Here is a 21,051-nt window from a genome sequence, read left to right on the forward strand (position 1 = left end):
TCAGTTTTGAGAATTCAGAGAGGCTAGGCTGATCTAGCCTTTTAGTCCTTTTTCCTGTGGATCCCTTACATTTATATTGGGGAATGGAAAAGCCCTGCCAATTTAAGCTGCTGTTCTTAGATTGGCCAACTGTGCTTTCCAGTAAGAACTTGTTGGCTATTTGGGGATTTTCCTGTTCTCAAGGCCATTACTGTTGCTCTGTTGCTGCCTTCTTCCTTTGAGTAGGCTCTTAATACCATGCAGGTCTTGTGCCTTCTGGTGGTTTGCTCTGCCTGCTTGTATTTTGGAGTTTGTGGGACTACCTTCCTAATTTCATTGTGAATATTATCTATGGGTTTTTGGTTTTACTATTTAATTGTGCTGTCTGTTTCAATGTGAAGATTCAGAGAAGTTGAAAAATTGCTGCTATTGCTTCTATTTTCCTCTGACAAATAATTCTGATAATTACTTTTTAAAAACCACTACGCACATGTAGTTCACTTTTGTGTTAAGTGGAAATTAGAAGGATATTGGTAGGTATTGGGGCAAATGAGACGGCGAGGTCAAAGAATTAAGCGTGCTAATTCTTTTGTTTAAATAACTATTTTTTTCCTTCTGTCTCTTCCATTTGATAAGCGCTCAACAGAGGTGGAAGAATTTTTAATTATGAAGCAACAGCTCCAAGAGAAGGAAGAACTCATTAGCACTCTGAAAGCCCAGCTCAGCCAGACGCAGGCAGAACAAGCTGCTCAGGTAGGGGGGAAGGTACCTCATAATGGTTAGAATAAAGAATCATGAAAGTCTAATGGGTTATTACATGACAAGCCAATTCAGACACTTTTTTTTTTTTTTTTTTTAGTTTATTTCTTTTGAGAGAAAGAATGCAAGCAGGGGTGTGGCAGTCCAGGGAGAGAGGGAAAGAGAAAGAATCTCAAGCAGGCTCTGCACTGTCAACACAGAGCCCAACATGGGGCTCAAACTGATGAACCATGAGATCATGATCTGAGCCAAAATCAAAAGTCAGACACCCGACCAACTGAGCCACCCAGGTGCCCCAATTCAAACACTTTTGAAAACCTTAGTATATAAAAGTATAGTAACTAGAATGTTACAGTAGAAATGAGAAGGGTATGGTAGTAGAAAAATAAAAGTGTTACTATAAAAGTGTTACAATAAAAGTGTTGATAAATTTGCCATAACCTAATTGATGGCTGTTTCTAAGTTCTACAGTCCTGTAATTTGGTTTTAATAGCACACAGAAATTCAGTCTTTTATGATTTGGCTTGTGTTGTTTGGAGGGGACTGGTAAGGTAAACAAAAAGAAATACAAATGATTAGGTCCCTTCTTTCCCTATAGTAAAATCTTAATGAGAAGTTAAATTATAATCAGAAGGTTTCTTAGTATATGATGAGGAAGTGGTATAGGTTACATGATTCAATGTTAAAAGGCACTAGTATTTGACATTCTTCATATTTATTTCTGCTACCAGGACCAGACTGTTTGGACTGGCATCCTCAACTCCTTCTCTCTGGCTGTTTTTCTAAATTTCCAGCTTGACCACCCAACCCTATATTTTTCCCTTGAGAATGCTTTTGACTCGTGAATTTGTTTTTTCCCTTGAAGTATCTTTGCATAATAGTTAATTTTTTCCATTGGGTGTTTAATTTTTTGATAAATTATAGTATTAACGGTGTTTTCTGTCCATGGATGGTCTGCTGCTATGTATACAGTTAATATTGTATATCCCGAAATCCTCACTTTTACAAAACTATTAGCTTTTATTGTGTCCGTTTTAGGCAGAAGCACTATATATAATGTAGCATAGAGAAATACAAAATATGTATTTTACTGAGTGGCATAAAACATGGAAAGCCAAGAATATAAATATATTATTAACAGATCCATCATAATGCAAACCATTCAGAATGAGTGAATAGCAAGCGTCAACACAAATGGACAGTATTTTGAGAGATGAAAGAGGTTACCATGAGTGTGATATCCAAGGAAGGTACATGGAAAAATTAGGCAAAACTGTGATGGATAGATATTAATCTCGACAAGATGGGGGAAAGTATTCCATTTGTGAGGAATGGTCTGAGCAAAGTCACAGAGATTAAAAAGGAATATGGTACATTTATAGGAAAGGATACGTAGATGCATTTGGTAATGAAGGACTCCAATGCCTATATACTTGAACACAGGATTCCAGATTCATAGTAATGTCAGAATTAAGATAAAAAAATTACAAAGATTTTTTTCCTACCCAGAAGGAGAGCTGAGATAATTCAAGATGTCATAAATTGAAAAAATTAGCAGTGGTTGAAGGACCAGTACAAACTGGGCAAGCTAAGATGTGGTCAGCATACTCAACTACAGATCTTAAGGAAATGAATAAGTAGGCATTCATATGCAGACAACACATGTGCACGTGCACACACACACACACACACACACACACACTACAGATCTTAAAGAAATGAGTAAGTAGGCATTCATATGCAGACACACATGTGGACGTGCACACACACATAACTGCAGAACAGAACAAAACAAAAACACTGATGTTAAACAGCTCACAGTCTATTTATTTCCATTTTATTCTGTTAAGAGCCATTTACAAATAAGGGTGATCTAGAAGCCTGCAAGTAATGACACCTGAAAATAGTGGTGTCAGGAAGAGGTGGTAAGAGTTTAGAAATATACCAAGGTCTTTGGTAAAAGCAGTTCTTTGAAGATAAGACAAGTTGATATTCCTGATGAACATGGATGCAAAAATTCTCAATAAAATACTACCAAACTGAATCCAACCAATACATTTAAAAAATCAATCACCACGATCAAATGGGATTTATTCCAGTTGTAGAGAATTTTGAATAAAAGATCCATTAGTTTGAAGTTTGACTTAATAGGGCATGAGATTTTTCACTGAAAGTTTTTGAGCCTGAGTGTGATATTGATGTGCCTAGGACTTAACAGAAACCTAATTTCACTTTGTAGGTTTAATATTCTAATCTCTGCAGAACTTTTAAAAACTATACTTCTTGTATATTTAAACATTTTAGTAGCCATGCAAATATAATTTTTAATCACAATTTGTATTTAGGCTGATTTCTGAATTTGATAAGAGGATTTCTCTTACACTGGAAGTTATTGTCAGGCCTGTCTCTCTTTCAGCATTCTCATCCTTGACATTAAAAATTTAATTTAAAAACTCTATTGTCTATCAGTTCTCAGTGTCTATCTTTGGAGAATAGTGTGTGAGTTTTGTTTGTGCTATATTCGGGGAGTGTAACGTGTATAGTTTCTCTGGTGTGTGTCTTTAGTTGAGTTCCATGCAGCAGGTGGTCCGAGAGAAAGATGCCCGCTTTGAAACACAAGTTCGTCTTCATGAAGATGAGCTTCTTCAGTTAGTAACCCAGGCAGATGTGGAAACAGAGATGCAACAGGTGTGTTGCTAAAACTTAGTAGAATGACTGTCATTTGGTTAACTTTTAATTAAATTTTCTACCTTTGCATACTGCTCTCTACTTGGTCTTAGTGTGCTCCTTAATTGGCTTCTTTTTGGTGATCTTGTCTTCTGTTGCATATTAATTATTTATTTTTTCTTGTCCTTACCTTGCCTTTTATGCCTCTAACCAGGTTGTTGGTACTCAAAAGCTAAATTTAATTGGCAAATGTATGTGGTAGTCAGAAATTGGTTTCTCTTCAGTTTGCCAATTGTAGCTGCATTAAAGACCTGATCCAAAGCTTCAAATCAATGAAGCCAGTTTTAAACTTTCAAAAAATTATAAAGATGTAAAGGAGTGATTTTGAAGTCATAAAGTCTCTTATTAAATCAATTATTCTAAAAAAATTCATTGGGTATATTTTGGAAATTGGCTTCATTGTTTTTAAGTTTATCATCTACTAACTTGAAGGTATTTGTTTTTATTTAGTGTGTAGTGCAGTCTGGTAACTAAAAGTGCTCCAGTGGTATTTCATGGTTGATGCATTTAATTGTTTTTGAGTGAAAACTTCTTCCACGTTCTAAGTAATCCTTCAGAATACACCACTAAATAAAGTTTCAGAATATAGCACTCTTTGAAGTAGTATATTAATATATACATGTATCATTGATTTATTTATCCAACAAATGTGTATCGAGTGCATGTCCTGTGCATGAAGCTAGAAGAGAAATGGTTCTTGCCTGCAGAGAATGTTCTCTTTGGTGAGTGAGATATACATGTACTTATGTTACTTAGGAGTAGGACATTGACTATATAATTTTAGAAGTGGATGTTTAATTTTCTCTAATTATTAAAAAGCCTCCCTAATTCAGGGGCTTGCTTTTGTCTCAGTTTGGTTGTTGTCAGTGTACTGGAGAAGGCAATTTCGGAGATTCTTTTTTGTGCTGGAGGGGGAGCATGGCATGCTGGTGTCCCACTCTTTAATCTGTCATCTCAACATCCAAAAAACAGAAGTACACAAATCTACATAATATTTCGAAAGGTAAGCAGATAATGGTGCTCATTGGTTTAGCACATTGTATCTAAAACATTTCCTTCTCAGAAATTAAGGGTGCTGCAGAGGAAGCTTGAAGAGCATGAGGAAGCCTTATTGGGCCGTGCTCAGGTGGTGGACTTGCTACAACAGGAGCTGACTACTGCCGAAGAGAAAAACCAGGTACTGCCTTGTGATCTTTACTGCCTGTCTTAGGAGTGGAGTATTCATTTCCACTTTAGTTTCCCAGGCAGCACATATAACATCATAAGCCTTCTTTTTAAAGTTTATTTATTTATAATTTTTTTTAATGTTTATTTATTTTTGAGAAAGAGAGAAAATGGGGGAGGGCAAAGAGAGATAGAGACACAGAATCCAAAGCAGACTCCAGGCTCAGAACTGTCAGCACAGAGCCCATCGCGGGACTTGATCTCATAGACCGCAAGATCATGACCTGAGCCAAAGTAAGACACTCAACTGGCTAAGCCACAACCCGAGCGCCTCTCATTTATTTTTGAGAGACAGAGAGAGCAAGAGAGCATGTACACATGGAGGAGTGGAGGAGGGGCAGAGAGAAAGGGAGAGAGAGAGAATCCCAAGCAGGCTTTGTGCTGTCAATGGGGAGCCCAGCTTGGGGCTCTATCTCATGAATCGTGACAGCATGATCTGAGCCAAAATCAAAAGTCAGACGCTTAACCAACTGAGCCACCCAGGCATTCCATAACATCGTAAGCCTTCTGAGAATTGGTGCCATTTATTCATTCTTTCAACAAATACCCTGTGCTTACATGGTGGTGATATAACGATGAGCTTACCTTTTGTATCTTTTATTCTTGCTTTTATTTGTATCTTTTATTCTTGCTTTTTCCTTTGTGCTTTTAGGTCTTATGCAATTTTAGGTTTGGTCCTGGGTCTCTAGCCCCATGCTTCACCTATGCTTATTGAATTCACTATGCTTATTGAAATGAAAGAATGAATTTATAGCTCATGAAGCCTAGTTTCTGTAGAATGTCATACTGTCTTCTAGTGAGTTTCCTTTCTGTTAGTTTGCTCCTTTGGTATCTCGAATGGTTCTTGTGCCTGATTTTTACTATCCCTTGTTTGTTTTTGTTAATTTTCTGTTGGCTTGAAATAATCCCACCATGCAGTATTCCCTGAATCTAAAGTGATCAGACAAAGATGTTCTAAAATCTTAAGCTCAAGTATCCCATCCCAGGCTGTAACCCATCCTGTCATTCCCTTTCTCAGGCTGTCTTGACCTTTATTCTCATTGAGATCCTTCGGTCCTTTCACTTTGTTCCTCTGGTATGTTAGTTCTTTCTTGGCCTCTCTCCTTTCCCCATCTGCTGTTGACCCATGTTTGACCATTTGGAATACTCTTTTATCAGACCTTAGGTTCCCTATGTCCTTGTCTTATCACATTCAGGTAGCCAAATCCTAATGTAGAATCGGTGCTATAGTCCAGATTCTCTGCTTATTCATCTGGGTGCTGCGTGCTGCTGGAGAAAGTCAATCATCTTCTTTCTTCTTATTTTTCAACTCTTCTTGAGAAGGACGTCTTGCATAGAAACATGTTCCCAGATCTCCCATCCTAATAAAACCTATATCCTGATCCCGAGGCTCCTCTCACTGTCTTCAGGCAGTTAGGTTCAAATCGCAGTTGTGCCTCTTACTAGATAGTTACTATACAAATAGTTACAACTATGTGACTTTTGGCAAATTTCCCTTTTTCTCTGCTCCTGTTAATACCTAAGTATCTCTCTTATGGCCTCTATCACTTTTGAATTATAATTATCTGGTTAAATGTGACTCCCACTGAACTCTGAGTTCCATGAGGGCAGGAACGACATTCATTCATTCATTCGTTCATTCAATATTTATTGAGCACCAGGTACTCATTGTGACATGCACTATACTTGGTGCTAGAGAACAGTGACGATAAAACAAAGTCCCTTCACTTATTGAACTTATTTTGTAATGGGAGAGACAGAAAATAAAAGATGACGCACAAATAAGTATGTATGAATAGAAACTGTTGAAAGTATCAAGGAGCAAATACAGGGTCTTATGCAATTTTAGGTTTGGTCCTGGGTCTCTAGCCCCATGCTTCACCTAGAACAGGTACTTCACTATGCTTATTGAAATGAAAGAATGAATTTATAGCTCATGAAGCTTTGTCTTTTTTTCTTAGATTCTCTCTCAGCAGTTACAGCAGATGGAAGCTGAGCATAATACTTTAAGGAACACTGTGGAAACAGAAAGACAGGAGTCCAAGATTCTAATGGAAAAGATGCAACTTGAGGTGACGGAGAGAAAATTATCTTTCCATAACCTGCAGGAAGAAATGCATCATCTTCTGGAGCAGCTTGAGCAAGCAAGTCAAGCCCAGGCTGAACTACAGTCCCGGTACAGTGCTTTAGAGCAGAAGCACAAAGCAGAAATGGAAGAGAAGATCTCTCACATTTCGAGTCTTCAGAAGACTGAGCAAGAGCTACATTCTGCCTGTAATGCTCTAAAGGAGGAAAATTCAAAGCTTCTCCAAGATAAGAGTGAACAGACAGTTCATTCAGCCCAGGCTATTCAACAACTGGAAGGTCAGTATTTGGTTGCTTTTCAAGTCTACTTGGTTAGCACCTGAGTGTCTCCTACTTCAGAATTTCAGGGATATGTTAATGACATCATTTGCTCAAAGCAATTGAATCATTAGCAGAATTACGAAAGACATCTCTTCTGAACTCTGTCATTTTTCCTATCTCTGGCTGAAGTTATAATCTGACTTAATATTATAATTATCATTACAGAAATAAAAACTATTGATAATGATGTGTCATGTATTAAAAAGAATGCTATGTGAGGGGCACCTGGGTGGCGCAGTCGGTTAAGCGTCCGACCTCAGCCAGGTCATGATCTCGCGGTCCGTGAGTTTGAGCCCCACGTCAGGCTCTGGGCTGATGGCTCAGAGCCTGGAGCCTGTTTCCGATTCTGTGTCTCCCTCTCTCTCTGCCCCTCCCCCGTTCATGCTCTGTCTCTCTCTGTCCCAAAAATAAATAAACATTGGAAAAAAAAATTAAAAAAATAAATAAATAAAAAATAAAAGAATGCTATGTGAAACATGACTGTGATCTGAAAGTTTCAGTAACTGAAATGAGTAGGATTTGTTTTTTGTTTTCTTCAAATTTTTCTTTAAATTTTAGTTAACATACAGTGCAATATTGGTTTCAAGAGTAGAATTCAGTGATTCATCACTTACATACAACACCCAGTGCTCATCACAAGTGCCCTCCTTATACCTATCACCCATCTAGTCCATCTCCCATCCACCTCCCTCTGATAACCCTCAGTTTGTTCTGTCTTTAAAGAGTCTCTTTTAGTTTGTTTCCCTCTCTCCATGCCACCCCTCATATGTTCATCTGTTTTGTTTCTTAAATTCCACATATGTGTGAAATCAGATGGTATTTGTCTTTCTCTGACTTATTTCACTAGCATACTACACTCTAGTTCCGTCCACATTGTTGCAAATGGCAAGATTTTGTTCTTTTTGATGGCTGAATAATATTCCATTGTATATATATGCCACATCTTTATCCATTCATCAGTCGATGGACATTTGGGCTCTTTCCATAGTTTGGCTGTTGTTGATAATGCTGCTATAAACACTGGGGTGCATGAATCCCTTCGAATACGATTTTTGTATCCTTTGGGTAAATACCTAGTAGTGCAACTGCTCGATCATAGGGTAGTTCTATTTTTAACTCTTTGAGGAACCTCCGTACTATTTTCCAGAGTGGCTGCACCAGTTTGCATTCCCACCAACAGTGTAAGAGGATTCCCCTTTCTCCACATCCTCATTGACACCTGTTGTTTCTTGTGTTGTTATTTTTACCCAATAACTGAGTAGGATTTGAATTAATTTTTGGGAAACTCAGGCTAGATCTAGGTACATAGGTAGGGAAACTGAATGGTGTGGAATCATCCTTACTTGTAAAGATGGATCTGAATGCTTTTCTTAAAGGTAAAAAGTTCTTTTTAAGGAAAATCTTTATGCTTTAAGAAGGTCTAATGAAAACTTATTTTTTAAAAAAGTTTTATTATTAAAGTAATACATGCTTCTAATTTAATTCGAAGAGATCGGCATACATTTGAAGGAAAGATTTTAGAAAAACTTAAGTTGAAGATCTGTATTGAGGAGTTGAACATTAACCAGAAAGCCTTGAAAGGCATTACATGGGAACAGTGTATTACATGAGCACACTGTCCTCTTAACTGGACCATATTTATGTGCAGAGTTGTGCCATATTATCTTGGTGGGACTCATAATGATTCAGTGTAGAGTGAAGAAAATAAAATTTAAAAATACTAAAGGCATTTTCAAGGGGTTAAGGAAAAATGACTTTGTAAAAAATTCTAATCCTGTTTTATTTTACCTTTTAAGGAAGTGGTTTACGGAGATGCCTTTTGGTCCTTCAGAGCATGTGAACAGTTAAAACATGACATTGGCATAATTTTAATTAAGATAACTGGAGTAAGGGGTGCCTGGGTGGCTCAGTCAGTTGAGTGACTGACTTCGGCTCAGGTCATGATCTCATGGTCTGTGACTTTGAGCCCCATGTTGGGCTCTGTGCTGACAGCTCTGAGCCTGGAGCCTGCTTTGGATTCTGTGTCTCCCTCTATCTCTGCCCCTCCCCCACTCATGCTCCGTCTGTCTCAGAAGTAAATAAACATTAAAAGAAATATTTAAAAAAAGATAACTGGAGTAAGCAGCATGTGGTATATCTCTAGAAGATAACAATTTACCAAGTTTCAGACTTGCAGCAGAAATCATTTTTATTTACTTACTTTCCTTTCCTTAGAGCAAGTCAAATTTCTAAGCAGACCAACCTTGCAACAACATGAAGCAGCATCTCAGACTTCTGTCCCAGATGTTTATACTGAGGATACACAGGTAATTAAATGTTTACTTCTTACGAATATGATCTATCTTTGCTATATCTATACTTGAGTGCTCTAATGAGAATTTATTCCAGAAAGTAGTATAAACTTTCTGTCTCTTCTGCCTGATAGGATGCTTTTTAAAAAAAAATTATTTATGTATTTTGAGAGAGACAGAGAGGGTGTGAGCAGGGGAAGAGCAGAGAGAAAGGGAGAATCCCAAGCAAGCTCCACACTGTCAGTGCAGAGGCCAATATGGGGCTCAAACTCAAGAAATTATGAGATCATGACCTGAGCTGAAACCAAGAGTCAGACACTTAACCAACTGAGCCACCCAGACACCCTGATAAGATGCTTTTTTGGAGGTGATTCCATTTGAAAGGAATCATGAAAGCCATTAATTTAGTGTCTCAACAGTGATTAATGAGGAAATAATAGATAATAAGTACCATGATCTCAGGAGCCTTTCTGATTCTAAGGTCTTAGGATTCTGATTTGGAAAGAAATCATTATTTTTGATTTTATAATCCCTTTTATCAGCTGAGAAGTCAATTTTGTTTTTGGTAGACTGAGATTTGATCAGCTTTAGTGTACACAATTTCATCTAACCAGATGTTTAAGTCTATTATAGAAATCATAATGCTCTCATTAAGTAACAGTAGAAACTTTAATTGCCAATTAGCTGTTGATTGGCCCATATATTCTCTTTTCCTTCTGTAAAAATCTCTGTGAGAAGCTAGATTGTAATCATCATAAGGCTGTTACGGAGCATGATTATCAGAACAAGGAGAGTTAGTTTGATGCTCTTAATAGGCTAGTGTCAAGCTGGGATAACTGGATTCATTCATCTCTGTTATAAGCTATACCCTTCCAAACTGACAGACATATTGACCATCATAGTTCCATGGTCCCTGGGCAGTACTGTACCCTGATAAAAATTTTTGTTTCCTGGCTTCTAGCATCTAGCTTTCCAATCTCTTCTGTTCTCAAAATCACAACTTTTCCCTCTAATGTTTAAAGACATTTTTCAATAATTTCAAAAAATTTAAAGAATATGATAGTGAATACCTCTATATCCACTATCTGGGTTCTATCAACATTTTACTAAAAAACAAGCAAAGCAAAACAAAACAAAACATCTTACTGTATTTACTTTATAAAACATCTATCCATTTATCCATCCACTACCTCATCTTAATTTTTTATGTATTTCACAGGAAGTTGTAGATACATTTTTCTCTAAATATTCCAACATGCATATCATTGACTAGATTTTAATATTTATTTATAGTTTTTTTCTTTTGAAGTAAGATTTATGAAACATGAAATGTATAAATATTAAATGTACCATTCATTGAGTTTTGTCAAATGCATACACTACTGTCACCCCAAATCCCTATCAAGATATATCACTATCTCCCCACGAAGTATTCTCATACCTTTTTGAAGCCAATCACATCCTAACCTTCTAGAGATGACCAATGTTCTGTTTTTTCACCACAGATTAATTTTGCCTGTTTTCCAGAGTCATGTAAATATATGTGCTCTTTTGTGTAAAGTTTCTTACACTCAGCCTGTTTTGAGATTCATCCATATTGCTGCATATATCATACTGTACTTTTTATATTGCTGAGAAGTACTTAATTTTGTGAATATATTGCATTTTCCTTTTGCATGACTGTGCTGTAATTTCCTGTTGATGATTTCCTGGGCTTTGGCCATTATGAATTAAGCTGCTATAAACATTCTTGTACAGGTATTTGTGAGGACATACGTTTTCATTTATCTTCAGTAAATACTAGTTGAGGAATTGCTGGGCCATAGCGTATGTATTTAGCTTTATAAGAAACTGCCGAATCATTTCCCAAAGTGGTTGTATTATTTTACATTGCCACCTAAAATATATGAGAGTTCTAGTTGTTCCACATCTTCTCCAAGATTTGATATTGTCAATTTAAAAAATGTTAGCCATTTTAATGGGTGCTTGGTGGTATCTCATGGTTTTAATTTGCATTTCCTTGATGAAAAATGATATTGAACATTTTTTCTTGAGATTCCTGGCTTTATATATCTTATTTTGATCAAGTGTCTTTTCAAGTTATTCCCCCATTTAAAAATTGAAGTTCTTTGTCTTTTTATTATCAAGTAGTAGGGATTCTTTATATATCCTGAATGCCAATTTATTTTCAAATCTGTTTCGTGACTATTTTCTCCCACACAGTGGCTTGCCTCCTACTCATATTCTTCATGTCTTTTAATTAGTAGACATTTTATAATTTTGATGAAACCTGTTATTTATCTTTTTTTTTTTTGTTATAATTTTCTGTGCCCTAACTAGGAAACCTTTGCTTAATGCCAAGTCATGAAGTTTTTGTCTTGTTTTCTTCCACAAGCTTTACAGTTTTAGCCTTCCCAGTTAAGTCTCTGAACCTCAGAATTTTTGTGTGTAGTGTAAGGTAAGGATCAAGGCTTATTTTTTTCCCCCATATAGATGTCCAGTTGTTTCAGCACTATTTCTTGAAAAGACTTTACTTTCCTCATTGGATTTCTTTGGTATATTTGTTGAAAATCAAATGATTACTAGGTCCATTTCTGAACTTAGTATTCTGTTGTCTTGATCTGTTTGTCAGTCCTTATGCCAGTAACACACTGTCTTTACTACTGTAGAGTGTAGTTAGTCTTGAAGTCAAGTAGTATAAGTCTTTTGATTTTGTTCTTCTATTCAAGATCGCTTTATTACAGGTACATATCCACAGAAAGTATATAGTCTGTGTTCTCAAATTGTATTAAAAAAAAAAAATGAAAGAAAGCTGGGTGGGATTTTGAGTTGGCACTGTGTTGAATCTATAGATCAATTTAGGGAGAATTGACATCTTAACACTACTGAACTTATCAATCCATGAGCAAATGTAGTATATTTTCCCACTTCTTTTTATCTTCTTTAATTTCCTTCAGTGATGTTTTATAGTTTTCATTGGAGGGGCTGTGCACATTTAAAAGTTTATTCCAAAGTAGTTCATGCCTGTTGATGCTATTGTAGATGGAATTATTCTAATTTCAGTTTCCAGCTGTTTGCTGCTAATATGTAAATATACAATTGAATTTTGCTTAGTAACTTTATATTATCTGAACTTGACAAATATTCATTTTATTAGTTCTAGTCTCTTTTTATAGACTCCTTGGATTTTCTAAGTAAACCGTCATGTCATCTCCAAATAAAGATGACTTTTACTTTTTTCTAATCTTTATGTCTTTCTTTTTTTTATGCAATAGCTAGGACCTTCATTTTCATTACACTATTTCATAAAGTGGTGAGATTCTTGCATTGTTCCTGATCTTATGGGAAAATGTTCCATATTTTACCATTAGCTATGCTTACCATTAATTTTAGGTTTTCAATAAATGTCCTTTACTGGATTGAGGACATTCCCCTCTATTTCTAGTTTTCTGAGAATTGGCATTGAATTTTGTCAAATGCTTTTTCTGCATTTTTCTAAATGCACATATGGATTTTCTTTTATATTCTGTTAATGTGGTACAGTATTTTAATATTAAACCAACCTTGTGTTGTTGGGATAAATCCCACTTGGTCATGAAGTATTATCCCTTTAATACATTACTGAATTTGATTTGCTACTATTTTGTGAAGGATTTGGTATCCATATTCATGAAGGATATCAGTCTATAATTTTCTCTTTGTTTTATAATATCTTTGTCAGATTTTGATATTAAAATTGTGCTGGCCTCATAAGACAAGCTTGAAAGTGTTCCTTTTTATTTTCTGAGAGTTTAAGATTGGTATTAAATGTCTGAAAGAATTCAACAGTGAGACCGTCTGAGTCTAAAATTGTAAAAGAAAGAAAGAAATTGAATTTCTTTTACAGGTATAATGCTAATAAGATTTTTTTTCATCTTATGTCAGTTTGGGTTTTTTTGTTATTGTTGTTGAGATTTTGCCCATTTCATTGAAGATGTCTAGTTTTTGTCATATTGTTGGTTATAATATTCCCTCTTTATCCTTTTAATGCCCATAGCTTTTTAGTGGCACTCACCCTCACCCCAGTCCCTATTGTTTTTTAAAAACTGAGATATAATTGATACATCATTGTATAAGTTTGAGGTGTACAAAGTATTGATTTGATTCATTTATATTTTACAGTATGATTACCTTAGCCTTAGCTAACACCTCCATCATGTCACATAATTATCACTTCTGTTTTGTGGTGAGAATATTGAAGATCTAGTCCCTCAGCAACTTTCAAGTATGTGATACAGTATCATTAACTGTGTATCACAGTGCTGTAAATTAGCTCTCCAGGACAGAATTTGTTCATCTTCTCACTGCAAGTGTGTATCCTTTGATTAAAATTCCCTCAATTTATGCTTTGTTTTCCTGAGCAGTGTTACTAGCAATTATTCCACTTCTTATTTTTTTTTAATCTTTTCAAAGAACTAGCTTTGGCTTTGTTGATTTTCTCTGTTACTGGTCTGTTTTCACTTTCATTGATTGTTGCTTTCTGGTATTTCTTTCTACTTAATTGGTTTTACTTTGTTGTTCTTTTGCTAACCTCTCAAGGTAGAACTTTATATCAAAGGTTTAAGTTTTTTTCCCTCATATAAGCATTTTTCATTTAAAGTTACACAATTCTCTCAAAGTCCATAGTTTGATATATTTTTTATTGTTCATTTTTTATTGTTCATTTTCCTTGCGATTTCTTCTTTGTGGATTATTTAGAAGTGTGTTGTTTAATATCTAGAAATTTGGTTTTATTTCTAGATATTTTATTATTATTGATTTGTAATTGGATTTCATTGTGATCAGATAATATGCTGTATATGATTTAAAATCCTTTGACATTTTTTAGAGACTTGTTTTATGATACAGCCTGTGGTCTTTCTTGGTGATCATACCTTGTGCACTTGTAAAGGATGTATATTCTCTAGTTATTGGATTCTGGAATTATCTATTTTTCCTTTTAATTGTCATTTTTTGCTTCTTCGTAATTTGAATTTCTGTTTTTAATTACCTTTACATTTATGATTTTATGTCTTCTGAGGAAATGTTCCTTATTTCATTTATAAAATGTTACTCTATCTCTAGTAACATTTCCTTACTTGAAGTTCTTTTTTTTATCTGATATTAATGAAAGAACTCTAGTCTTCTGATGTTTACTGTTTGTATAGTACGTTCTTTTCTATCCTTTTACTTTCAGGTTACTCTTTCTTTAAAGTGAATGTCTTACCTACCCTATGACCCAGCAGTAGCACTGCTAGGAATTTACCCAAGGGATACAGGAGTACTGATGCATAGGGGCACTTGTACCCCAATGTTTATAGCAGCACTCTCAACAATAACCAAATTATGGAAAGAGCCTAAATGTCCGTCAACTGATGCATGGATAAAGAAATTGTGGTTTATATACACAATGGAGTACTACGTGGCAATGAGAAAGAATGAAATATGGCCCTTTGTAGCAACATGGATGGAACTGGAGAGTGTTATGCTAAGTGAAATAAGCCATACAGAGAAAGACAGATACCATATGGTTTCACTCTTATGTGGATCCTGAGAAACTTAACAGAAACCCATGGGGGAGGGGCAGGAAAAAAAAAAAAAAGAGGTTAGAGTGGAAGAGAGCCAAAGCATAAGAGACTGTTAAAAACTGAGAACAAACTGAGGGTTGATGGGGGGTGGGAGGGAGGGGAGGGTGGGTGATGGGTATTGAGGAGGGCACCTTTTGGGATGAGCACTGGGTGTTGTATGGAAACCAATTTGACAATAAATTTCAAAAAAAAAAGTGAATGTCTTAAAAGCAGCATAAAGTTTGGTTATGCTCTTTTATTTCTTCTCATAATCTCTACTTTATTAGAGTGTTTAGTGTCCATTTAATGTAATTATTGATACGATTGGATTTAGCTGTACCGTTTTTTCTTATTTGGAATTTGATAATTCATTTTTTCTTCTTCCATTGATTTTCCTTCTCACACTCTGGCAGGTGTGTTTGCCCCAAAGTCTGTTTCCTTGTTTTTCAAGATCTCATTCTGAGGCTTTTCTGTCAGTGTTTTACTTGCTCCTTGTAATGCAAACCGGGAACTTCCCTTAGAATAAGTCATAGAATCCTTAAACTCATCTCTTGCCATTTCTTTAAACATTAAGTGAATATTTGGGGCTGAGTAGGCTGTAAAGACTATCAAGGCTCAAAAATTCTACACTTTTGTGAAGAATTGTATAGAAAATCCCCTTGGCGGAGAAAAACCTGTATAAAACGACAGACAACTAAATGTGTCCTAATGAGATATTTGCCTCACTAGGAAAACAAAACCAATATGGATGCATAAATGAAGCACAAGATAATTTTTATTATCCTTGGAAAAACAAAAACAGTTATGGCTCTTCTTCTTTTTAAAGATTATATATTAACTTTTGTCCCTGTTCTTCTTTGGGAGTCACTCTTCATGTTTAGTCTCCTACAAGAGAGTGATCTGGTTATCAAGTGGCATTAAGCAAACTTTGTAATGTTACTTATGGACCTGAAAATGTTTTTTCTTGTGCAATAGACTTGAGATTTCTGTCTTTGTAATCCAGTGCCTATTCTTAAATTTGAAAGCCAATGAACTAGAAGTTTGTGTGAAAATTTTTCTATCTTCTGATAAAAAGCATTACTTTAAAGATGAGCTAGGCAAATAAGTAGATGCCATATTTAAAGTATTTTCATGGCTGGAGAACTTTTAGAAGACAAAAATGCCAGAGGCTATCTGGGCATTATGTGAGAATCATTAATTTGTTGTCTTTCTACATTTTAGGTAGTCACTGAGGAGAATATTGCCTTTTTGCAGAAGAAAGTGGTAGAACTAGAAAATGAAAAGAGAGCTTTGCTCCTTAGTTCTATAGAGCTGGAGGAGCTGAAAGCTGAGAATGGTACGTATAAATGAAAACCATAATCCTCTGTCTTCTCAACCCACATGCTTCTACTTTTATCACTATACATGTATAACATGTAGATTTTCTGATTCGATGACAATGATCTTAGCACAGCTGGTGGTTATTAAAGAAAGGATTAATACACAATGACCAATTAGAGCATCATACCCGTGTTTATGTAATAACATTTTACATTATGGGATGTAAATGCTGCAGGATATCAGTATTTTGGAGTGGTCAAGGGATCTTTTCAGGAGCATGGCTTGAATAGGACCTTAATAAGAGGATGAATTTTTAAAGAGGCAAAATGATGAGAGAAAGGGTATTCCTGGTAATACATTTTGGGGATGAAGTAACAGAGATCAGTGTAAAATAAAGGTCCAAAAGTAGAAAACATTTTGAGTTTTGCTCATGCTATATACTACTTACAACCCTATCCCTTTCGTGTAGTCAGGCTAATTCTTACTCATCTTTCAGACCTCAACTAGGGTACTTCTTTACCAAGTAAAGTTTGTACCATTTCTTTTTATTTTTTTTAATGTTTATTTACTTTTGAGAAAGAGAGAGAGAGAGAGAGAGAGACAGAGCCCGAGTGGGGGAGGGGCAGAGAGAGAGAGGGAGACACAGAATCTGAAGCAGGCTCCAGGCTCTGAGCTGTCAACAAGGGGCTTGAACTCATGAACTGTGTAATCATAACCTGAGCTGAAGTCGGATGCTTAACCAACTGAGCCACCCAGGTGCCCCAAGTTTGTACCTTTCTTAAACTCTAGAGACAGTATTTCCACCTTAACCATTTTTCAGTTCTACTTAGCTGGGGATTATATATCTGTATTAGACTGTTCCCACCATTGCTAATATATAAAGAACACCACAAATTCAGCTCATTAATCAACCCACTCAGGGCACTTTTTTGAGACTTTATCCATGATGCTTATTTTGCAGTTTTGCAAACAGTGCCTATCACTGTCATGTAGCTCATTATAGTTTAGAGGTGTTACACAAGTTCCATTCTCTTTGCTTTTTCCTGCAAGGATCACTGCCCTTAAGGTTTTCTGTATTAGTTTTTGTGTTTGGTTTTAGGTTACCTTTGCTTTATGTGTCATATTCTATTCAACTCCCCTTTTGCACTTCCATTTCTACCACTGTACCTCTTCCTCAAATAATCTTGTGAGATGTCTGAACACATTATATACTGTCTCAAATTCATTTGTTTCATGAATTGTCATTCATTCATTTAGCAGATTTCTGTGGTACCTATTCTATGTGCCAAGCAGTAATCTAGTTGCTGTGATAACTTGCCTAACATATTACAGGGGAAGATAGGCCATGAACAGATATATAAATTTTAAAATTTCAGAACATGATAAGTATTAGGATAAAAATAAAATAAAATAGATAACTGCAAGTTTGCCTGGGGGAAGAGGAAAGCAACATTAGAGTCATTAGGGTAGGCCTCTCTGAGAACTTGAAACCTGAATGAAGAAAAGGGGACAGCCATGCAAAAAGGCCAAGCAAGAAGCATTCCAAGCAGAGAAAAAAGCAGTGCAAATACCATGAAATCTGAATAAACTTGATATGTTTGCAGACAGAAATAAAGCCAGTATTTTGGGAGGAGAGTGAGCAAAAAAGGGCCAGTGCAGAAGAAAAGGTTGTAGAATAGGTGGGGGTCAACTCATGAGAGCCCATGTAGGTCATGTTAAGACATTTAGATGTAGTATAAAATGCTTTTTTTACCTTTAATATATCTGTCTTAGCTTCTCAGAAAGAGTATAAACTTCTTGGGGGGATGTTAATACTCAGTGTTTTTATCCTCCAAGGTACTACTACCTTTTTTAGATATATGTATCAAAATAGAACATGGGGTAGAACTTAGAAGATTGGATTATGATCCCAGCTCTCTGTGAACTCGCTGTAGGTCATGTCATTTCAATGTTTCTTTATATGGTCATTGAGGAGATTAGATAGCTGTGTTCTAGTGCTAAAATTTGATGTCTTTATAAACATACGTGAAAGAACATTGAAGACCTTTAAGTGCTGTATGAATGTAAGATGTATATTATGAACACAGTAGGGTTATGGATAAATCAAGGCAAATTTATTACCCTAGAAGTCCCAAATTGTGCCACAGAAATAGCTGCTACTCTTCACATGCTCTGGTATCCTTCTCCTCTAAAGCCCTCCACTATTTATATACTTCATTCAGATTAACTATCATCACCTAGAACCATTCTGTCTTTTTCCCCACCATTCTGTCTTATATCACGTCTTCTCTTGCCATTTCTTTTTGATAAAATAAGCCTTTTATCTTCCCAAAACTATTTTGTTTATTTCTTTCCTCTTGGATTATATCATGCATCTCAAATTGCCTCACACACAATCATGTCTCTGTTTTCTCAAACACTCTACATAAATCATCTAAGGATATTTATTTTGTGACTTTCAGAAAAACTGTCTTCTCAGATTACTCTCCTGGAGGCTCAGAATAGAAGTGGAGAGGCAGATAGAGAAGTCAGTGAGGTAAGTGATATGTTCTTAAAATAACCAGAATGTGAACTAGATCAAGAGAAGTTAGCTTCAAACCTAAACATTTCAGCAACTTTCTAATGTTGACAGAGAATTACATTATCTAGAAATGAGGTGTATCTAAGAAAGTTATAATGGTTATTATTTCCCATTTGGTCTCATTTATATCAAAATATTGGATTTTTTTTTTTATTTGTCCTGAACCAGAATACAAGTGTAGTAGCCATTTGTTTGGGATTTGATAATTCATTTCTCATACTGGGTTATTATTTATCTCACCTTCTTTGCCCATCTTGGAAAAGTTTCTCAGTGAGGAGATTAGATAAAATCTCTAGTTCCCCTCCACTAAATTGGCCTAGTTTCATTTAGGATTATATTAAAAAGAGTATTTTTGAAGAATGGTGCTTTTTATAACCTGAAAATTACTATAAGAATGTGTGATTCCTAAATATTCTGTTGTTTTAAGAAGTCAGTGATAGAGTCATAAGTGGCCTTGAAGAATAATGTAACTTCTTAACAGAAGTGTCTGCTTAATTATATTAGAGTTCTTCAGAGAAACAAAATAGGGAGTGTGTATATATGTAGAGAGAGAGATTTATTTTAAGGGAATTAGTTCATGCAATTGTGGGAGCTAGCAAATCCAATATCTAGAGGGTAGGCCAGCAGGCTAGAGACCGAGGGAAGAGTTACAGTTCGAGTCTAAAGGCAGTCTGGTGGCAGAATTCCCTCTGTTTGGAGGTGGTCAGTCTTTTTTTTTTTTTTTTTGGTTAAGGCCTCAACTGATTAGATGAGGCCCACTTACATTGTGGAGGGTAATCAAAGCCTACTGATTTAAATGTTTATTTCACCTAAAAAATACCTTCACAGACACATGTAGAATAATTCTAGAATAATGTTTGACCACGTATCTGGGTACTATGCTTTAGCAAAGTTGACAATAAAATTAACCATTATACTTATATTTAGTATTTTTTTATGGGACTGCTGATGTGCTGTTCACAAACTTGGCAAAAAGAAACTAAAATTTGAAAGTTATAGCATTACATGGATACTGGCAGAGTAAAAATGAGTCGTGTTTGGCCAAGCAGGTGCTTAATGTTTTAAGATGCTTAGCAGTAGTATCTAGTGAAAACAAGATAACTTAGATCAAAAAAGAGGAACAGGTAAGAAAGATGGTAATTTCTTAAGAAAAAGAAAAACAGGGGCTCCTGGGTGGCACAGTCAGTTAAGCGTCTGACTTCAGCTCGGGTCATGATCTCACGGTCCGTGAGTTCGTGCCCCATGTTGGGCTCTGTGCTGACACCTCAGAGCCTGGAGCCTGCTTCGGATTCTGTGTCTCCCTCTCTCTCTGCCCCTCCCTGCTCATGCTCTCTCTCTCTCTGTCTCAAAAATAAATAAAAACATTAAAAAAAAAAAAGAAAAAGAAAAACAGTACCAGAAGGGAGAACAGAAAAACAGAGAACAAGGGAAAAGAAAGGGAAAAAAAACACACACACACACACACACAAAGAAATTGCAAAAGGAAGGGTGCCTAAGATAATCCTTTGGGGTAAGAGAAAGTGAGTAGAAAAGGTGCATAGAAAGTGTAAGCTCAGCTGAAAGGGAAAGGCTAGTATTAGCAGAAAAAGTAATGAGAGTGGCTAGAAAAAAACAAAGTTCTCTGGTATAACATTGGGTATATATCTTAGGGATAACATTGATTTGTGAAAAATCAATCAATTGATTGAACTTGGTAGATCTCATGGAGAGCAGCAGAGGGTGTGACCAAGGGAAGGAAGAGAGTGAGTGAAGTGGCATGATGGAGAAGAGGAAACAAGTATACTTAGGGCGAGAGAGAGAACAAAAAAGGAATTATATTGAGGTCTTCTGGCAGAAAGTGATGTCTTGACTATATCAGGTCTTTAGTGTATATAGGGATGGATAAATAAGCATGTGACCTGAAGAAATTATAAAAGGAGCTTTTTCCATGTGCTTAAATACTCTGTCCAGTGTTCGTCTCCAGAAATCTGATTATGAATAATGCAGACAGCAGAGAATTTTAAATGATTAAAAATAATGCTTATGAAAAATTATAACCTTTCTTGAAATAATTTTAAAGTGATGAATATTTTTTCTTATTCAATGGCTGAGAATGTTACCAACATAGTAGCTAATATTCATTGGATACTTACTGTGTGCCAGCTTTTGCTAGTAAATGGCAGAGCTAAGATGTGAACTC

General features: G+C 35.8%; 1 protein-coding gene across 8 annotated transcripts in view; it reads left to right on the plus strand.

The window, feature by feature from the left end:
- The window catches only part of GOLGB1 (golgin B1), a 90,743-nt gene that overhangs the window by 28,533 nt on the left and 41,159 nt on the right, over window positions 1–21,051 (plus strand). For 4 of the 8 annotated variants that reach the window (XR_007155830.1, XM_047876098.1, XM_047876103.1 and 1 more), the window contains exons 6-12: window positions 616–732; window positions 3,304–3,426; window positions 4,529–4,642; window positions 6,651–7,053; window positions 9,310–9,401; window positions 16,193–16,307; window positions 18,754–18,827. Coding sequence is in view for 7 of the 8 variants with exons in the window: in XM_047876098.1 (XP_047732054.1) it covers window positions 616–732; window positions 3,304–3,426; window positions 4,529–4,642; window positions 6,651–7,053; window positions 9,310–9,401; window positions 16,193–16,307; window positions 18,754–18,827 (1,038 nt within the window). In the remaining variant the exon portion in view is untranslated. Of the gene's footprint in view, window positions 1–615; window positions 733–3,303; window positions 3,427–3,452; window positions 4,188–4,528; window positions 4,643–6,650; window positions 7,054–9,309; window positions 9,402–16,192; window positions 16,308–18,753; window positions 18,828–21,051 lie in introns of those variants that run through there. The other 4 variants (XM_047876099.1, XM_047876100.1, XM_047876101.1 and 1 more) reach the window with 4 other exon arrangements.

This window comes from Prionailurus viverrinus, chromosome C2 (assembly GCF_022837055.1).
Source record: "Prionailurus viverrinus isolate Anna chromosome C2, UM_Priviv_1.0, whole genome shotgun sequence".
Taxonomy (NCBI): domain Eukaryota; kingdom Metazoa; phylum Chordata; class Mammalia; order Carnivora; family Felidae; genus Prionailurus; species Prionailurus viverrinus.